This window comes from Astatotilapia calliptera, chromosome 23, assembly GCF_964374335.1.
Source record: "Astatotilapia calliptera chromosome 23, fAstCal68.1, whole genome shotgun sequence".
Lineage (NCBI taxonomy): Eukaryota > Metazoa > Chordata > Actinopteri > Cichliformes > Cichlidae > Astatotilapia > Astatotilapia calliptera.
Window position 1 is genome coordinate 28,974,308 of NC_137443.1, and position 20,552 is coordinate 28,994,859.

The 20,552-nt window shown below is 41.2% G+C and overlaps 1 protein-coding gene and 1 long non-coding RNA gene across 4 annotated transcripts; one reads left to right on the plus strand and one right to left on the minus strand.

Annotated features, from left to right (window-relative positions):
- The first annotated feature begins 2,823 nt into the window (after nt 1-2,823).
- Nucleotides 2,824-4,213, plus strand: LOC113020936 (uncharacterized). The gene is made up of 2 exons (XR_013905114.1): nt 2,824-3,505; nt 3,585-4,213. It is a non-coding gene; the product is annotated as an uncharacterized LOC113020936 (long non-coding RNA).
- A 4,564-nt stretch (nt 4,214-8,777) lies between these two features.
- Nucleotides 8,778-16,909, minus strand: LOC145424156 (uncharacterized). Of its 3 annotated transcripts, XM_080297127.1 has the most exons (5): nt 15,697-16,909; nt 15,509-15,602; nt 15,355-15,417; nt 15,197-15,259; nt 8,778-15,080 (listed from the first exon to the last, which is right to left on the minus strand). In XM_080297127.1, exon 5 carries the CDS (start codon nt 14,520-14,522, stop codon nt 10,518-10,520), a length of 4,005 nt encoding a protein of 1,334 aa, XP_080153253.1. In that variant the 5' UTR covers nt 14,523-15,080; nt 15,197-15,259; nt 15,355-15,417; nt 15,509-15,602; nt 15,697-16,909; the 3' UTR covers nt 8,778-10,517. The 3 variants fall into 3 exon arrangements, with proteins under 3 accessions (XP_080153253.1, XP_080153252.1, XP_080153255.1); XM_080297126.1 differs by having other exon boundaries at nt 15,509-16,909; XM_080297129.1 differs by lacking the exons at nt 15,509-15,602; nt 15,697-16,909 and having other exon boundaries at nt 15,355-15,502.
- Nucleotides 16,910-20,552: the final 3,643 nt, after the last annotated feature.

Here is a 20,552-nt window from a genome sequence, read left to right on the forward strand (position 1 = left end):
ATATTCTAAAAATGTTTTAAGCTTGTTTCAAAGATTCTGTACAGCAGCTTTAAATGTTTTCCAAAAGCACACATACACTTATCAGTGTTTCTCAAACTTTTTATAGTGTATACCACAAATGTCAAGCTCTCCTAAGTACCACTATGAAAGCATGAAACTCATAAATCTTACAACACAAAATTAGTATTATTAAATTAGTAAAATTAGTATCTGCAGTAAAGATTTTTTCATACATTGTATACATTCTACCACAGGCAAAGTTGCCTCCATTTCTATAGTTTTTTATTAATATTTTGTAATAATTTATTTGTAATAATTTATTCTGTTTTGGGAGTGTTTTTTATTTATCTGTATTATATTATACATATACATTAAAAGTGAATCTCTGTCGAAAAAATACACTCAGTTTACTTTTTACTCACTATGAGCATCATTCATTATTCTCCCCCAGTAATTAAGGTCAGGAAATATTTTTTTTCCAATCCATTCTTCTTTTGCAGCATTTAAATAACCTTTATCAGATTTGATGATTTTGTTACAGACTTTTCAAAAAAGTGTTTTGTTTTTCTTTCACAAATGTGGGAATTAAATTGTGTTAAAATGTACAAAACAGTGATGTCATGTTTTGTGACAAGGACCCAGGCACAGAGAGACTTGATGAATTTAAGAATCTTATGATTTAATAAAGAAATCTGCAGACTTGCACAGAGATGGTAAAATTATGATGACTGATAACAGAGATGAAAACAACAGACAATGAGGACAGGGTGGAACAGGGGTTTAAATGCACCAAAGTGACAGTCAGAGAGAACTCGGGACAACATTTAAGGATGCAGGGACTGACAGAGACAGGTTTATCTTGCCTGGCTGGGCAGCTCTCTGGGTGCTCAGCACCCCTAAAGCTCTGATTCTAGAATCGCCCCTGTAGAAAAGCATACAGTGGAGCACTGTCAGTCATGGCCTCTGTTTTTGCCTTATATACTTTCCATGTATGTTTGCAGGAGTTTCAATACATTTCTGCACCTACAGCCAGCAGGAGGTCGCAAAAAGAACACTGATTGGACAGAAGTCTATAATTTATAATCTCATTTATAATCATTTATAATCAGTGATGGGAATAACAGCGTTGCAAGTAACGGCATTACTACCGGCGCTACTTTTTTCAGTATTGAGTACAGACGGTTGAAGCTGTGTTCAGCTTACCGCATCTTATATCAGTTGCACGGAAGTAGCTGTAAGTAATCTGGGCGCTACAGCTTTAAGCAGCTGCACGCACTCCCACGGACCGCAATCACTTTCTGGCAGACAATCACTTTTTTGCACAACACCTGGAGCTAAGGGGGCAAAACAATTGCATGAGTGCTGCTGTTTGACTGAGGAAGAATAAAGTAGTCGTGGTAAGCCAATCACATGACCACTTCAAGATGACAAAGCAACAAGGTGATATATACCAGTTTTTAAATTGTGTTGATAGGCCGTAAAACCAGACTCATGATTAACAATATATACGCAGCGTTTTTTTTCCTCAATAGTTTCGTCACGTTTACTGTCTAAGGACAGCGCTAGCAAGTACTCTCTGTTTATGAGCAAAAAAAACCAAAAAAAAAAACAATCCTTTCGTGTTGGTTGGAAAATGCACCATGTCGACCAATCAAAAAATGATATGGCAATATGACATTTGGTTGTTTAGGAAGAGGGGGAAGTTTTAGGAGTGATGGCAAGAGAGAGAGAGAGAGAGAGAAAGACAGCAGAAAAAGAGAGAGAGCGAGTTTTGAGATGTGAGAGACGTTTAGCGTGTTTGGAGTGTGTAGTTCATGTGTTGTCTTGTGTAGTTAGTGTGTAATGTTATGGATAGTTTTGTGTTGTGTGTCAGAACAATGAGGCGACTGCTGTCTCCAGGTAGAAAACAGGAGTGATACTCCTGCTGCTGTCAGACCTGCAGGTATCAGGCTGTGATGTTCTCCTTTATAGTGGACAGAAATATTTGGAGTGGTACAAATAATTTGTGTGTCATCTTATTGAATGGAGAACAGCTGATTGTTATGTAAATAGTTTGAAATGGTTATTTTAAAAAAAGGGTAATAAAAGGTAAATGGCTGCAAATAACTTGCAACATATGATTTTAAAATTGACAATTTATATTTGCATTTAAAGTTATGAAATATGATTCATTAAACATTTTTGTGGTTGTTACAGTAAAAAATATCACTTTTACTACTCAGTAGTAATACGATGGCACCTATCCAAGATGGCGGCCAACTGAACGATGGCACCTATCCAATATGGCGGCCAACCGGTTTCGTGCGTGTGCGCATGCGCGTTCAGTAATTCGATGGCACCTATCCAATATGGCGGCCAACCGGTTTCGTGCGTGTGCGCATGCGCGTTCAGTAATTCGATGGCACCTATCCAATATGGCGGCCAACCAAACCGGTTTGACCAGTTTCGTGTGTGTGTGCGCATGCGTGTTCAGGTGTTCTTACCCTCTGGGCGGGAACGACTCCTCCTAGTGGGATGTGCTAGGTTGTATGGGTATAAAAGCGATCCTTTCACATTCTAAGAGCATCACCGCCACGGTCTGAGGAGCACCGACACATCGCGCTAAGGATCCCCGACGCATCGACCTAGAGCACCGACACATTGCGCTAAGGATCCCCGACGCATCGACCTAGAGCACCGACACATTGCGCTAAGGATACCCGACGCATCGACCTAGAGCACCGACACATCGCGCTCGCTAAGGATCCCCGACGCATCGACCTATGGAGCTCGGAATGACACCCAGCCAGGACATCGCCCATGCCATAGGCACTCTAGGTATGTCTTCAGGAGTATGCAGTCGGGGTCCTCAACGTAAAAAGCAACGCTGTGGAAACGCCACAGATGGAACTGTATTCAAGTTAGAATATCGAGGCGTCGAAGGGTATGTGTATGCCATTAAATATACCGAAGGGACAGTTGTGCTTAGTGTAGATTGTGGTGAGGGATTGTTTTGGGGGGAAGCCCAAGTCATGTCTACTAAAAACTGGAAGCTCTTCCGCACCGTAGTGTGTGCGGACCTGGACAATGTGGGTTTCCCAGAGCTGCTGTATGTTTCCCAGTGGAACAGTGCATCAGGCCCTGAGCTTTACAGGGTTGAGGCTGATCGTTTCAATCGCAACCCCGACGACTTTATTTTTCTCAGTGTATGTGATGACAGGGATAGTCTTATTGCTTCCAGAGGGCTTGAAAACTGGAGGTTAAATCCATACCCTCTAAACCTCGAAGAGCGCACAAGATGGTTTAAGGACTTGTTTTTTATACAGTGGTGCGACTGGAGAGGTTTGTCGCGTCTGTTTAGCCAGATTGATGACGCGATCAAGAAGGACAGACTCAACACTGCGTACGAGAGTATTAGAAAGCGCCTTGTTTTTGACGATCTGGCGAGTTGTCCGAAGACTGGTTTGCCTGGTACCCTGTGTAAACCTAAAATCATAAGACCTTCCGACAGCTAAACAATAAACTGGTAGGTTTAATGTGCGGGTGTGTGGGGTTGAGTGTGTATCTATGTGACAAATTAAGAGCTTGTGGTTTTCATTTTACAGAGAATGACACGCCCTCGTGGGACCTGTTGGAGTCACCATCAACAGAGCTGCTAATCCCGACCCTCCAGACTCCACCACCCTCACCACAATGCTCGCAGGACCCCCTCATATCAGACCTGTGGGATGAAACTGTAATCGACATCAAACTCGCAACTCTCCACCTGTTAATGTTGGCTTTGAATGAGTTTATACAAGAGACATGTTACGGATGCCAAACAGGCCACCCCAGTCAGGTGCAACACAGCTGCTTGCAGGAATTGTCTGAGTATTTCTTCGACACCTACTATGATGATGTGATGATAAGGCTCCAGACTGAGCGATTCATCCCTGCCATCCGGCTGTTTGTACGCTCATCCACTGCAGATGGGTCTGGAACACAAATCCGCAGAGTTGCAGAACACATCATGTGTGAACTGAGATCAGAGCGATATATAGTATGCGCCATTAATGACAACATTGGGCACCTGCTAGATGCAAGTACTTGCGCCCGCCGTGTTAAACCAGCCATGCTCCGCATGATTGGAAACTACTGGGCTGGGTTACATCTGGTTTAATGTGGGGTGTCCAAGTATCCATTGTCTGTGATTGTGTCTTTGTGAAAATTAAATAAAAAGACTTGTTAACATCAACATCATAGTCATTTGTGGTTTGTAAATCATGGAAAGCACATTGCATAAAATATATCACGATCCAGCCCATCCTGCGGGGTTAGCCAGTTTAAATAAGCTACGTATAGCGGCAGGGGAGGCATCAGGTGTAACACCTCCACTATCTCAGGTCAAACATTATTTAGAACAAGACGACACCTACACACTCCATAAACCTGCGAGGATCCATTTCCCCAGAAATAGAGTATTGGTGACAGGGGTCGACAAACAGTTTCAAGCCGATCTGGTTGACATGTGTGAATATGTGACAGATAATGATAATGTGAGATATCTGCTAACATGTATAGATGTATTCTCAAAATACGCATGGGTTAGATGCCTAACAAACAAGACAGGGTCTGTTGTATCAGCTGCTTTTGAAGATATACTTAGTGAGGGTAGGATCCCTGTGAAACTACAAACAGATGAAGGCAAAGAGTTTTATAATGCAACCTTTAAACAGCTAATGAAGCGATATAATATCAAGCATTTCTCAACAGCTAGCGAGGTTAAATGCAGTATTGTCGAGAGATTCAATCGTAGCTTCAAGGGTAGAATGTGGAAGTACTTAACATCAGCCAACTCCCGGAGATATGTAGATATCATACCAGATCTCACACAAGCATATAACAATGCTTATCACAGATCTATCCAAATGGCTCCGGCAGAGGTGAATAAGGATAATGAGAAGTCGGTCTTCAACGCGCTGTACAAAACGAGGCCTCAGAGGGAACTGCGCTTTAAATTTAATATCGGTGACACTGTACGAATATCAAAACTGAGAGGAAAGTTTCGAAAAGGATACGAGCAGACCTACACCGATGAGATTTTCACAGTCAAGGAACGTATAGGGAGACAACCCCCAGTGTACAGACTAGTGGATCTAGCAGGAGAGGTATTGAAAGGGTCATTTTATGAGCCTGAGATACAACGTGTGGTTGTTGATGAAAACAAAACATTTAAAATTGAAAACATATTGGCTAGAAAAAAAGTGGGTCGGAAAAAGCAGGTGCTAGTGAAATGGCTAGGATGGCCCAACAGCTTTAATTCGTGGATTCCAGAAAAAGACATCGTTGAGGCGTAATTAACTCAGATGACGCAGCTCTACACACATTCATTCAACACTGAGCATAGACTGAGAAAGCATGAATAAAAAGAACAACAATGCAGGCTTCTATGTAAGCCTCTTCTCGAATGCTTCATCACATGTTTACCCAGGTAATAAGATATCTAATTTTAGAACAAAGCTAGCAAAACCTATTGTTTTGGATCAGCCATATGAGGTCGCTGTTATAGAGATACAGTACCCACGCATATGGCGGACTTTTCCACAATCAGATTCGGAAGTGGAAATTCATGACCCCGTCAAAGATGGAACCATAGCCATAACCATGATCGAACTGTCTGTGGGCCATTATGCATCTGTGGAACAGATAATAAAAGAATTTAATTTTAAATGTCAACAGCACCAAGCCACTGGAGACATTAAAATGCAGTACAACGCCGTTAGTAACCATGCCTGTGTTATGGGGCCTAGGGGGACTATTCTCACATTTAGAGGGAGACTGGCGGAAATCCTAGGATTCAAAACAGGAGAACCGTTTGCACTTCATTATAAAAACACATATGCCCCGCACCCCGCAGACATATACGGGGGAAAATATAACATCTTTATTTATGCAGATATCGTTGATTACCAGCTTGTGGGTGACGCCCACGCGAGGCTATTAAGAGCTATAAATATTACAGACGATGACCGCCGGTTGCCTATTCTACAATTTGACAGCCCACACTACACACCTGTGTCAAAGACATTAATCGACGACATAGAAATTGATTTGAAAGACGATCGAAATCAACACATACCCTTTTTATACGGCAAAGTGTTTGTCAAGTTACACTTCCGACCGATAACACAGCATTTTTGAAAAAAAAGGATGGCCGTCTACAACTCTGATGACTCAAAATATGTAAAATACTACTTATCACAGGCTGGTGGAGAGCTCGGAGGGTATGTTGGGACCAGTACACAATATGGGACAGGTCTGGGTGGGTTGTTCCGTAGCTTGTTTAGATTTGCAGTACCGCTGTTTAAAAAAGGAGTCAGCATAGTCAAACCACACCTAAAAACAGCCGCATCGGGCATAGTGTCTGATGTCATAACCAACATAACCAGACCCTCAACCACTAAGCAGGACGGTAACGGCTTGTATGTGTATACGCCCAAACCATCTAAGACCCCACCCCCAGGGCAGCCGTTGTCTAAAAAGCGTAAAACCACAAAACCTAGCAGGAGAGCCACCAAACGGACACCGTCACGCAGAGTGAAGAGACCCAGAACCACTCGTTCAAAAACTGCAGCGCTTGACATATTCTAAATGGCACTGTTACACAGTCATTCTGGAGAATGTGTAAAAACAGAGCTCGATCTTTTTACTGTCCCATACACACAGACTAGCATTGAGAAAAGTACATTTATTGAAATCCCACCTGTATCTGCAATCACTGATGGAGGGCCGATCGAGTTTTACATCTCATCGTCGGGTGAAGATTACCTGGATCTAAATGACTCATATATCTACACACGGGTGAGAATCACAAACGCTGATGGCTCAAACCTGGCTAGGGACGCTAATGTAGGATTTATTAATTATCCTGGATGCAGCATATTTAGTCAAGTCGATATTAATTTGGGAGACCGGCTCATTAGTCAATCATCCAATACATATCCATACAGAGGTGTGATAGAATGTCTTATCAATTATAATAAGGACACTTTAGACACACAGTTCAGCACCGGGTTATTCTGTAAGGATACAGCATCACACATGAATGACACATCTATAGAAGGAGAGAACCAGGGTCTGATGACCAGAGGTGGCTACACAGCAAATAGTAGTATTGTTGAATTGATTGCACCAGTACATGCAGACCTGTTTTTTCAAGAAAAACTGTTACTTAATGGAATCGACCTGTCGCTGAAATTTGTGCGCTCTAAAGACGAATTTGCTCTCATGACAGCGGATGCCAATGCATACAGAGTTAAAATTGTCTCAGCCAGTCTCTTTGTCAAGAAAGTTAGTGTATCACCTAGCGTCAGACTTGCACACAGCAAGGCATTGCACCATGCAAACGCAAAATACACGGTAGACAGAGTATCTTTAAAGACCTTCTCCATACCTGCAGGGGCTAGAATATCAACAAATGACAATTTATTTATGGGTAGGATACCTAAATTTGTCATCATTGCATTCATAGACAATGAAGCATACACAGGCTCCTACCAGCGTAATCCATTTCATTTTGAAAACTGCGATATAGAATTTATGTCTTTATATGCTGATAGTCAGGCTTATCCTGCTAAACCATTCCAGCCAAATTTCCAGAGAAAACACTATATCAGAGAATTTTACCAGCTGATACAAACCACAGGGAGACATTTAAAGGACAGATCGTTGGCCATAACACGTGACGACTTTGGTAACGGCTACACTTTATTCTGTTTCAATCTGGAAGCTGACGAAGGACATTCAGGGAATGTGTCGTTAATTAAAACTGGGAACGTGAGATTGGAAACCCGTTTCAGAAATCCACTACCCCGTACCGTGAACCTCTTGTGTTATTCTGTATTTGATTCAGTCATTGAAATATCTAACATGAGACAGGTGCTCTTGGACTACTATTGAGACAAAAACGGTCATGAACACTATAGAACTATCAGCCGTGGTCGGCGGCATTATCAATAAAAACACACATTTCCTAGGCGTGTTAGCCTATGATCAACTAACCACTGAACGGCTTCAAAGACTCCCTGCTATGTGTATTGTAAACACCCACCCTTCTACGATGCCAGGGGAACATTGGCTTGCTGTTTATATTTCGAGAGACAGACGCGGTTATTTTTTTGATAGTTTTGGTCACTCGTTAGACAGTTTTCCCCCAGCAATAAAGATGTTTCTTCTAAAAAACTGCTCCACTGTTTTATATTCAGGAAAACAAGTGCAGAACGACTTCTCCATCACATGCGGTCAACATTGTGTATTTTTTTTATATCATATGCAAAATGGTGTATCTTATGCCCGCCTGCTTAAAATGTATGGGTCTGATTTAATTTGTAATGATGCTATGGTGTGTCGATTTGTCAACAACATACAACCTGTTGCTGTATGCAGTGCTTATGTGTGTGTGCAATGTGGATACTGATATGTACTAATGAGAATAATAATAAAAACAACATGAGAGCATGATTTAATCGAGTCAATGGTATTTATTATCAAATCTCGTATATATATATATATATAGATTCATAACATACTTTGTTTAAACATAAAAGAAATCAAACATTAACCAGTAATAAAAGACATAAAATATTTAACAGTAATAAAAGAAAATAAAACAAAACAATTTAGCAGCAATAAGTGAAAAAAAAACAACAACATAACAGTAGAAAAACACCAAACAGCAAATATTTTTAGCAGAAAAACAATTTCTGCAATAAGAAAAAAAAACCTGAATTCAAAAATCCAACCACTCTACAGGACCCCCCTTTAATTTGTTTTTTTTATTCTTTATTTTTTTTAGTGTACTATGTCGCAGCGGTCCACCGGGGGTGTTCTTTTTTGGTGTGTGATCGGTTTTATACAAGGCGACGGTCTTACGTATGCCTGTGTTAGATATGGCTGATAACGGTATGTTTAAATCTGAGAAAGCTTTTAAAAACTCTGTCCAGCCGATAGGTCTCAAACCCTCAGAAGGTGTGTGTGTGGTTGTGACGGCTTTAATTAGATCATAAATGTGTGAACCAGGGATGGTTTGTTTATCAACAACAATTTCGCCTTTGTCATTGTAAGAGATCAAGTGTGGCGAACGGTTCACCGCTGATAGAATAAGTTCTGCATTCCTCCTACTCCTTTTAGGTATGTGTGTTAAAACATTCTCCGCAACAAGATCCCTCACCCCGGCATCACCATGAACAGGCAATGTGTCCGCCGACTGGGGTTGCACATCCCTGTTAAATTGTTCAGGTAATGATAAAGACAATACATTCTTTTCACGGGCACCTTGTCTCACAAGGGTGAGGTATCTTTGGAGAATATCGCTGTATTTTTTAGCCTTCTCATACACATCTATGTCAGAATCTTGTAACACTTGTAACATCTCCTTGTCCAACTCGTTCTGAGACTGTTGTCTGATGGTGCCTGTTTGCTGCTGCTGCTGCTGTTGCTTTATTAAGTCCAACTGGTGTTGGGGTACCAAAAACATCTTTTGCACATGTTCCATTTTCACCTGTTTGCTATCAGACTGGTTATGAAAGGGATTGCAGCCCCTAATAACGGCAGTAAAAACCCTCCAGATTGGTTGATTGTCTTTCTCTTTTTCAAAGATTTTATTTTTTTGTCTGCAATCAGTCTGATTATTGTTTTTTTCTTTTTTAGCTGTTTGTACTGCTGATTGGTCAGTGGAATGTTACCATGCAATACATTAAAGGCTATCTCACACAATGCATTGATAAAATCTAAGTTTGAATTACTAATAATAACTCTGCGTAGAGTAGGAGGAGCCCTGTATATCATCTCCAACAGAGACAGATTCCTCCGCATGCGTGATGACATCCTCTCACCTCTTTGCTGATTTTTGTTTTGGAATGTAAACAACCGGACGGTCTGACAGTAAATTTGTTCTGAGTCTTAAATAGTCCGGGGTCTTAGCTTTATAGTCTATTAAAAGATACCCGTATGTTGTCGATGTGGCATCATTAAACGCTTCTATAAAATATTTAGTATTACCCGGAAACATTTGCCTGGCTAAAAGCATAACCTGATATTTATCTCTCGGATTTTTAAACAATATTAGGTAATTAGTGTTCAAGGAAATGGTTCTACTGGATTTTCCCTGAATAAACAAATTCTGAACTAGATATATACAACTCAAATTCCTATGATGCACATACTTTGTGAACACATTTTGTACTTCTAAATTGTTAGCTGCATCGTTCATCACATCGTCTATAATTAACAAATTGTTCTTTTCTGCAGGCAGAAGGGTGTCATCAGCAAGAGATTCGGGTATACCGTTAACAAAGTTTATGTTTCTTATCTTAAGAAGCTGGTCATATAGTGTCTGCCAGCATGAGTATATATACACAATGTTATCAATGCTGCATGATATAATCCTGGAAGAGTTTTCAATTATGTTTTTAACAAAAAAAGTCTTGCCACAGTTACTGGGACCGCTGACCACCATGCTGAACGGATGCTGCAACCGGGCGTCAAACCCCTGTTCTAATTTAAAATCCATAAGGAAGGGTTGTGAAGTCTGGGAGCACACGGCGCTTATTGTAAACAACTTTAACTTTTTTCACAATGGTTTCATTCTTCAAATGAAGCTTCTTTTTATCGCGTCTGATGCTATCAGACACGGCAACTAGGTGTGCGTCTGATGTCTGATTGGCTACAAACTTGCGGACTAAACCTTTCAAGGAGTCGTGGGTGACAACTTTCGAGTTTAATGCATTCAGTGTGACGCCTTTACATTTGACCTGGGTCTTGCCCAGCGATGTGTGATACGCATAACATTTTGGCCCACCGGAAACAAATTCCGCTATGTAATCCTCCACACCATCCTCTCCACAATCTAATTCACTTGTGAGATCCCCCAGAAACGGACCTAGAGGAGGCATCCACTCGCCAGGGCGTGCCGTGAAAATGACACTGTCCGTGTCACAATACAGCACGCGGTGCTGCAAGTTGTCTAGCAAATCATACAGCATGAGTCTGGCGTGTGCAGTGGTCATGGCCCCGACAAAGACATTAACGTCCTTCACACGGGAAGCTCTACCATCAGCGTGGCGCCACTGCACCATTGCGACGTCGTCAGAGATGAAACAAAACTGACGCACGTCGTACTGGTCGCTAAACATTAGCTGGCTAAATCTGGAAGGGTCTGTAATGAGCTCAGATGATGCCATGTTTGACCTCATGCTGAAACGACCCCATAACGAGTTTAACAACAGCTTGTTACAGTTACGAACAGCTTTATTTACACAAATCTTGGATGGGTCTAGCATTATTCCCTCCTTCTCATAATACTCGTCTATGTACTTCTGCTGTTCGTCAGGTGTGTTCACATGTTCAGGATACCCCGAGGCCTCCTGTTTGAGTTTTAGGAAGGTTTTCACATAGTCTTTAAACAATGTGTCGGTCTTATTGGGGAAATGCCACACCTCATCAACAGCAAGAACCCTGTATCCCTTCTCAACAGCTTTTTCAAGCTCAAATGAGACCCATGTGCCTTTCAACACCCGCTCACTGTCACTGTGCCCGCATGCAGTATGCTGGTTCTGGTCTTCAGCACACATGCTGCAGAGTGGAAACATCAGTTTTCCATGGCATCTGTAGGGTAGGACGGGGTGAAAAAGACCCTTAGGTGGGAGCACTGTGCATTTAACAAAGCCGAAATAATTTTCTAGCTTGTCAAAGTTGGTGTAAATGACTTGAGGGTGTCCTACAGGATAGTCTTTTTTAGACTGCACTGTGGGATAGAGACTGGTGAAGTCGTAGTAAAATATTTTTTCATCACAAGCAGTCTTGTGGTACAGCTTTAGAGCATTTGTGCGACCGCCAAAAAGGGCGTCTCGGGGATTCAGGCGTTCTGGCTTTCTGTACGTATGCATGAAAGCCACAACTGCAGGGTCTGTCTGCTTCAAGGCAGCCCATTCACACTCCCACATCACTATTACGCTCACACTGTGTTGTGATCTCAGTGCATCAACTTTGTCACAAAACATGCGATGCAGCAGTCCATAGGATGCTTTGCTGACAGGATTAACTTCACTCTCGGGGTAGCATTTAACACAACCGTGGTGAAAACATCCTGCAAATTCATAAGCTGTATTACTTGTGGGGTCAAAACCGTCCACAAAATACGGTCCAACCCTCTGTTCGCCTCCTCTGAGAGCATGTTTTACCACTTTGTTGGTGGTGTGGGACACATATTGAAGCCATTCAATAGAGACGTTAGAAAACGTCTTGTTCTGCTCAACGTATGCCCCTTCATACGTGAGAGCGAGCGCGTCTCTAGGCAGAAACAGCGTTTTATACACACCCATACTAAATGCAGCCAGGGTGGTATACATGAATGGATCAACTTGAGTACAACCCAGTAGCGTGTCACGATAAATGATGCATGCTTTACGCAGGACATCAACATCGTTAACACAGTAACGCCTGAGTTCAGCCTGAAAATCAAAGGGATTCTGTGAGGCAACCTGGTACCATTCCATGAATCGCACCTTATCGCTTTCAGACATGTGCTCATAGCCGTAGAAGGAGGGGTCTGGGTACGGGCCCACATAACGCTCATTATCCCTCGTATTAAACCTGTGTGGGAAATGGCCCTTCTGCAGGTCTTGAAAACCTAAAGCAGAGGGTATTTTGGCAAGGCCCATGGGCAAAAAGCTGAACGAATCAATCCACCGCTGGTCATAGTCCCTGTCATGCATTAAAATCACACGGCTGCCGCTCATTATGACACTAGGTGTTATGCTCTGTCTGACAAAGTACTCGAGGAGTATGTAGTTATCAAAGCCAGATGCATTATGTGCTATGAAAGTGTACCCACGAAACCTTGGGCGTCTGTAATGCTGCACAAACGCCTCCACACACTTTAATGTATTAAATGTGAACTTATTGCCCTTCAGATCAGACGCACACACAAAGTTAGCCTCGTGTTTACCGTTGTGGTACCGCGTCTCAAAATCATATAAAATGTATTTATCGTTAGGCTTCTGTTTTTCAACAGGCTGTATGAAACACTGATGGTCGGAGTCTCCTGCTAATTTAGGTTCGCGGCAGTGCTCGCATCTAGGCTGCGCACATTTGTGTGGCAATTTCTTGGATTCTCTATATGTGGTGCCACAGTGCATGCAATGTTTCATATTATCACAGGGGATCATGTTGTGTTTTAATTCAGGTAATTTGTGTTGTTGGTAACAGTGTTGTGATTTGCAGATGCGGTTACAGTCGCTGCATTTCACTGTGGGTCCCCTGTGATGTTGACAGAGTGTGTAACATGTGTTACATCTATGTTTACAGCTGTGCTGTAATGGTGTATTATATATACTGTAACAGAAATTACACACATAGGATCCCCCCAAAAAAGCGGTCGGGTTTAAAATCAGGTGGTAATGTTGATTATGGAGATACATCATCAACGTGTTAGGGTTTGGCTCTTCATGTGTGTAAAAACATTCCAGGCGTTTACGCCCTTCTGTGTGGTAATAGATTACAATCTTAATGTTGAAGTGCTTCTCAAATTTACCGACATCAGAGAATGATACTTGCTGTGTGTCGCATAGACCTACTTCAGCATGCATCTGTTTAGCTGTAGCAAGTTTTTCATGCTCAGAGGATGATGAGTTTAATGAATGTGCTATGCATAGGGAGAAGCACAAATTGTTGTTTGTGTTGTTTGGTGTGTATAAATGTCTGCCTTTCTTTGAGAGAATCTCATCATAAGGTATGTGCGCCAGTCTTAAGCGAGACCCGCCACTACTGTTCTGAGCTACCGTGACAATAAACTCTAATTCATCATCACCGATAGATTCATCATTACTCTGCATAACTTGTGCAATTTGATCGAGAAACAGCTCCGGATCATACCGATCATCAGCGTTTAAAACAGCCTGAACATCTGAAGCCAGCGAGGGGCCACGCAGGACCACGTTTAGAACACTGCCCTGTTGGGATCCCGCCACAGCTCTGTCTATCACATTGGCTAAGCACTCGCGCACTCGCGCCGGCACTTGTTCTGGATGATCGAGACTTATACCCCTAAAATCAAGGCGTTCACGCAATTCGCGAGCATTAAAATTAGGTATCTCTCTAATGTGTGACTGAGAGCGGCTGCCGGACCCAGACTGCACAACGGGCTCAATAACAACTGCAGTAGTTGCAGCAGAGGTGACCCGGCTAGATTGTGCATCAGACGCAAAATCACCAGCAGCACAAGCTATATGGTTAGCATCAGTAACAGCAACGGCCCGAGCAACACCAGCTGTACTATCACTATTATTAGCAACAATAGCCCCATCAGCAATAGCAGACGTAGGAACAGTCTGACAAGGATGTGTATCGGATGAGGCTGATGCAGGCACCCTATTAAGTCTAGCTATAATATCGTCTAATTTTTTATCTGTTTCTTCAGCCCAGTGCATAAAAGTCTCTAAGTCAAAACATCTAACAGGAGTGGAGGTTCCGTTATTATGTTTAAATAATTTATTTGGAGGGTCCATGGTCTGGATTTTAAAAGTCAGGGACTTGAAATTTTGCTGCAGATGTTGTCTAATGTACTACACACTTTGTTTATGAGTTTGGTAAACTGTTGCCTTTGTACCTGTGCTTCTTGGTGGTATTGATTGAGTCTAGCTTCAATCAAACATAATTTATCAGCTATTGAAGCTATTGAAGCTATATGACTTTGTTCAGCAGGCTGAGCGTCTGGAAGCTTTATGTAAGCATCATACGCCGCTGATATTTGAGAGTCTGTTATGCCGTCTTCTTCGAAATCTATGTGTGAATCAACGCTATTTCTGACACATTCTGGGGTGGTGGGTATATGAACTAGATCAAAATCTGACATGCTGTACTCAAAAACATCAGAGAAATCGCGTGGTAGCCACTCACTCGGGGGTGTTGCAGGTTCGCTGATGAAGATCGGTTCTGACTCTCCACTGTTGCACAAAGCTCCAGGTTTTTGTTGTTCTGGGAGGTCGATACTGCTTAAACATTCCAAAAACGTCTGGAATCGTATGGTGTCCTGATCATTATGAGGAGGGGTGCTGTTCTGCAGTCTGTGAAGATAGATAGACATGTGTTAAAACATATTATACATGTACCCATTTCAAACTGAATAAGCGTGTCTCCCTCTCTATCTCTTTTTATCTAATTTATATATGCCTATGCTTACCTTGTAGTGTGCGTTATTCGGGATGGTCCTGCTTCTCCACACACCCGGTTCTCTGGCGTGGCTCTGTAGGTGTAAAACGGTCAGTTTAGAACATTTGTAATTGTTTAAACCCCTTTAAAAAAAAAAATACACAACTATACATCCCGTTGTATACACACCTGATGTAAGGTAGGGCTCTGTGGTAGCGGTGTCTGAATGTTTTCCTGCTCAGTTTGTTAACCCTGGAACAAACAAAAACGTTATTACATAATTTAAAACAATCGCTAGTTTAAAACATACATACGTTTAAAAATCCAGTAATGCTGTACACACCTTGTGCCTGTTAGAGAACTAGTTCCAGCTGTAAAAGCGCCCGTTTCTAAAGAAAAGGGTCCTGGGCCGTTCTCCCGAACTCCTAAAAATTAAGCTTTTGTTTTAGGAAAAAAAGATAGTTTGAATATCCTATAATATGTTAACATAACACTTTTTAAAAATCCAATAATAGGTTTTGTTTTACTTACCGTTTACGATGTCCATGTTATAAAGAACGATGTTAGTGTTGATGATCGCAAAGAAAATGGTGTGCTCTGCAGCGAATCTTGAGGCGTAAATGGCTCAGGGTATCGGGCTCTGAGCGTGTTTTTTATATAGGGTGGGTGTTTCCAAAAAGAAAGGTATGTCTCCAATCAATTTAAATGAGGCCCTACAGGGCTTTTGTCTTCTCAAGGAATTACAAAGGAGCCGATACTTCAGACAATAGGCGGGGTCCCCACCCGACTGGTATCACCTGCCCCCATTTACCTTGTCGAGGAATTACAAAAAGAGCCAATACTGGCCACTTTAAACAATAGGCTGGACCCTTGTTCGCATGGTACTCTCAACAACTAAGTGATACCCAGCGGTGGGCTTTTACAATCCTGAACAAATTCAAACAATTAGCCAGCTGTTGAAAAGTTGGAGCGGGTCTGGGCGACTGGTTTTAGAAGTATCACTGTAGCGTTTATTTTCTAAAGGGCTGAATGTTATTTGCGACTATCTGTTGTGTTAAAAACTACTCTGAAACCATGAAACCACTTACAGAAGAAATGGCCCGTTTGATCCGTTTTTAAATAAATAAAATGCTTGCATCGGTGCATGGTGTGACACCAGAATCACAAAATGAGTGTATTTAAAAGACGATTAGTTTGAAAAGAGCGATACTGGCTGCTTTGGGGGAAAAGGTGACATTGTGTGCAGCGTGTTTTAGAAGTATCACTGTAGCGTTTATTTTCTAAAGGGCTGAATGTTATTTGCGACTATCTGTTGTGTTAAAAACTACTCTGAAACCATGAAACCCCTTACAGAAGAAATGGCCCGTTTGATCCGTTTTTAAATAAAATAATCGCATCAACCCTGGAAAGAAACCCCAGTAGATGTGTAAAAACTAGTTAAATTAAAACTAGGGGTTTGATTAAATGAAACGCTTGTGAACATGCTGACATCACCCATTCAGAAGAAATTCCCATTTGTGCCGTTTATAAAATAAAATGCATGCCTCACCGCAAGCTGAGACATTGTCAGATTTAGAAAATTAGTGTGATTAAAACACTATTACCAACACTTTTGACTAGAGCACACCCTCTTTGTTAAGGCGCACTGTGAACCAAAACAGCTTCCACTCCGCCAAGAATGAAACAAGATGTCTCCAATCAATTTAAATGAGACCCTACAGGGCTTTTGTCTTCTCAAGGAATTACAAAGGAGCCGATACTTCAGACAATAGGATGGGTCACCACCCGACTGGTACCAACTGCCCCATTTACCTTGTCGAGGAATTACAAAAAGAGCCAATACTGGCCACTTTAAACAATAGGTTGGGCCCTTGTTCGCATGGTACTCTCAACAACTAAGTGATACCCGCAGTGGGCTTTTACAATCCTGAACAAATTCAAACAATTAGCCAGCTGTTGAAAAGTTGGAGCGGGTCTGGGCGACTGGTTTTAGAAGTATCACTGTAGCGTTTATTTTCTAAAGGGCTGATGAAAAGAGCGATACTGGCTGCTTATAGCATTTATTTTCTAAAGGACTGAATGCTATTTGTAACATTTACTGTGTTAAAAACTAGCTGGCTGGCTTTGTCTCACTCTTAGTTCAACATTCCGAAATCCCGATTTTTAAATAAAATGATCGCATCAACCCTGGAAAGAAACCCCAGTAGATGTGTAAAAACTAGTTAAATTAAAACTAGGGGTTTGATTAAATGAAACGCTTGTGAACATGCTGACATCACCCATTCAGAAGAAATTCCCATTTGTGCCATTTATAAAATAAAATGCATGCCTCACTGCAAGCTGAGACATTGTCAGATTTAGAAAATTAGTGTGATTAAAACACTATTACCAACACTTTTGACTAGAGCACACCCTCTTTGTTAAGGCGCACTGTGAACCAAAACAGCTTCCACTCCGCCAAGAATGAAACAAGAAACAAAGAATTGCTTTTAAGAACACATGCATAACTGAATGTTGCGATACACCTAAGTGAAAAAATAGTTTAATTAAAAACCCTATGGTTTGATTAAATTAAAACCCCGTTAAAAACACATAAACTCATATAACCCCTCTGATACCCTGTGGTATTTCAACACCTGAACACGCATGCGCACACACACACGAAACTGGTCAAATCGGTTTGGCTGGCCGCCATCTTGGACTAGTGCCATCGAATTACTGAACGCGCATGCGCACACGCACGAAACCGGTCAAACCGGTTCTCAAACCGGTTTGGTTGGCCGCCATCTTGGATAGGTGCCATCGTTCAGTTGGCCGCCATCTTGGATAGGTGCCATCGTATTACTACTCTACTCGGATGTTATTTTGTTTTTTCTGATTTTAGATTTAGTAAATAAAAAAGAAAACATAACTGTAAATTCAGACATGTGAGGCTGTGCTGAAAAGGATGATACCAAACAAAACAAAGTAAATAGTTTTTAAAGGTAAAATGTGGAGGGGAAATCAAAAGTAGTTAAAAATGGCCAATTATACCCTGGACCCCAAACTTTTTTTTAAGTAACTCAATAGTTACTTTTCAAGTAATTAATTACTTTTAGAATCTTGTAACTCAGTTGCTAACTCAGTTACTTTTTTGAAAAAGTAACTAGTAACTATAATTAATTACTTTTTCGAAGTAACTTGCCCAACACTGTTTATAATCATCAATCTCAGCTTCATCGTCTTGATTATTAATTTCAAGTGTTATTTAGTAGAACATGGCATTCATTTGCACATTTGCAACCAATTTAGAGTAAAATAGATGACAACAAATGATTATCAAGTGAATAACAAGTCTCTAATGTACGAGTGTGCAGTGCACTCAGTTTCTCAATCTCATCCATGCTTTGCCAGTGGGGAACAGTTTAAAAAAAAAAAAGTCCATCTATTTCTACACAGTCTGTGATTTAGCACAAGAGAATCCACTCATCAATGCTAAACATTAACACTATTAAATTTTGTGTGGCTGCTCTATCAAGCCTTTGAAAACTATGTGAACTATGTAATGAAACACTACACATATGTGATGAAATGTCATACGTTTCAAAACTTTTGTCAAGTCCAGACGTTTGCAGCGTAAGTCCTGGACTGGTCTTGGGAAGCTGTAACCTTACACCGGTCACTAATCACAAATATCACAGAATTAACCTCACTGACAGCTCTGAAGGTGGCACGACAGAAAGTGCAGGCCTCGAAGTTTCCAACTAGCCATCTCTCATCACTCGCAAATGGTTGTGTGTCTATGTGTGTTTCTGATCTGGATGTGCACATGCTCAGAGGTGTCATGTTGCTTTACTCTCATTCACTACCATATTCAGTCATCAAGTTTGTTTATGTTGATTAGACAAGATAAGCATGATAAGTTACAGGGAAGACACGGGGGTGGGGGGGGGGGGGGGTATTTTTGTTTAGTATAAACTGAATTTCAGTTCTTTGCCTTGGAAATGGCAACAAACCGAAAGCACCACAATGCTCAGCTTTTGATTATGTAACACAGGTTGTTTTCATCTGATGATGAAGATTGTTTTGTCTAAAGAATAATATACTTTAATCAGCCCAACCACCACACAAGTCATAAACTTGCTAACATGAATATACACTCATTATCCACTTCGTTAGTTGCACAATGCTTGTACTGGGTTTACCGTCAGAGCCATCTTAATTCTGCATGGTGTAGATTCAACAAGGTGCTGGCAACCCACATTGTTGGGACAAAGCAGGATGGATCCATGCTTTCATGTTATTGACACTAAATTCTGATCCTGCCATCTGAATGTTTTCCCAATTTTCTATTGTTCAGTTTTGGTGAAACTGTGTTAATTGTACTTTCCTGTTCAAAGCTGTAGGGAGTGAGTGATCTTCTGCTGCTGTCATCTTTTTGTTTGAAGACTTGATGTGTTGTGCATTCAGAAGTTCAGTATACGTCAGTTGTATCGTGTTGTTATTTGAGTTACTTTTACCTTCCTACTAGCTTTAAGCACTCTGGCCATTCTCCTCCGAGCTCTGGCATCAACAAGGTATTTTTCCCAGAAAACTGCTGCTCATTTTGTTAAAAAAAGAAATCAAATCTGTTTCCAAACAGAAACTGACCGTGCGTCTGCTGATTCACTCTAATTCTTTCTTGAATACTATTTTCCTTTTTTTCTCAAGACACCAAGTTACAAAATAATCTAATTGTGCATGTGTGTGTTTATCAGCATGTGAATATAACTTTGTTGTATTCACATGCTGTTAAGCCAGAATGTGTAATGTTTACAAAAAAAGATGCAAGGAAATATTTAAATAACATCTCGATAATCAATTCTTGTCTATTATTTCCTTTCCTGACCTTTTACTAAATAACATTTCTGACTAAACTAAGTGTGCAGCAACTAATCAATCTGATCCCCATTTCGAACGAATGACAGAAACAATGAATCATCACAAAATATTCTTACCATCAACCAGACGTTTGCCTCCGTCTGCCATGTTTGGGCTCTGAGGTAAATAACTTTGTAAGATATACAGCAGGAATTTCTCCAACTTTCCAAGTGTGTGTGTGTGTGTTTTTTTTTTCCACTTTGCTTGTCATTAAATCAGCTTGTATCATGCAACAGTACAAACTAACCATCTCCTGGGTAAGACTAACTCTCCATTGTCCCATCTTTCTCACAGTGATGACTCTAACCCATTTTCCATCAGTCTCTTGGTAAGTTGGAGCACCTGCCTCTATCCAATCCACATCCATGGCCACCATGGGTGCTGTTTTATCACTGCCTTTACGAGCTGTCTGCTCAGCAGTTCAATACAGTACATGTCAAAGCAGCTGTTAATGGCCTTTTTGGGGCATTTGCTATTGCACTAAAGAG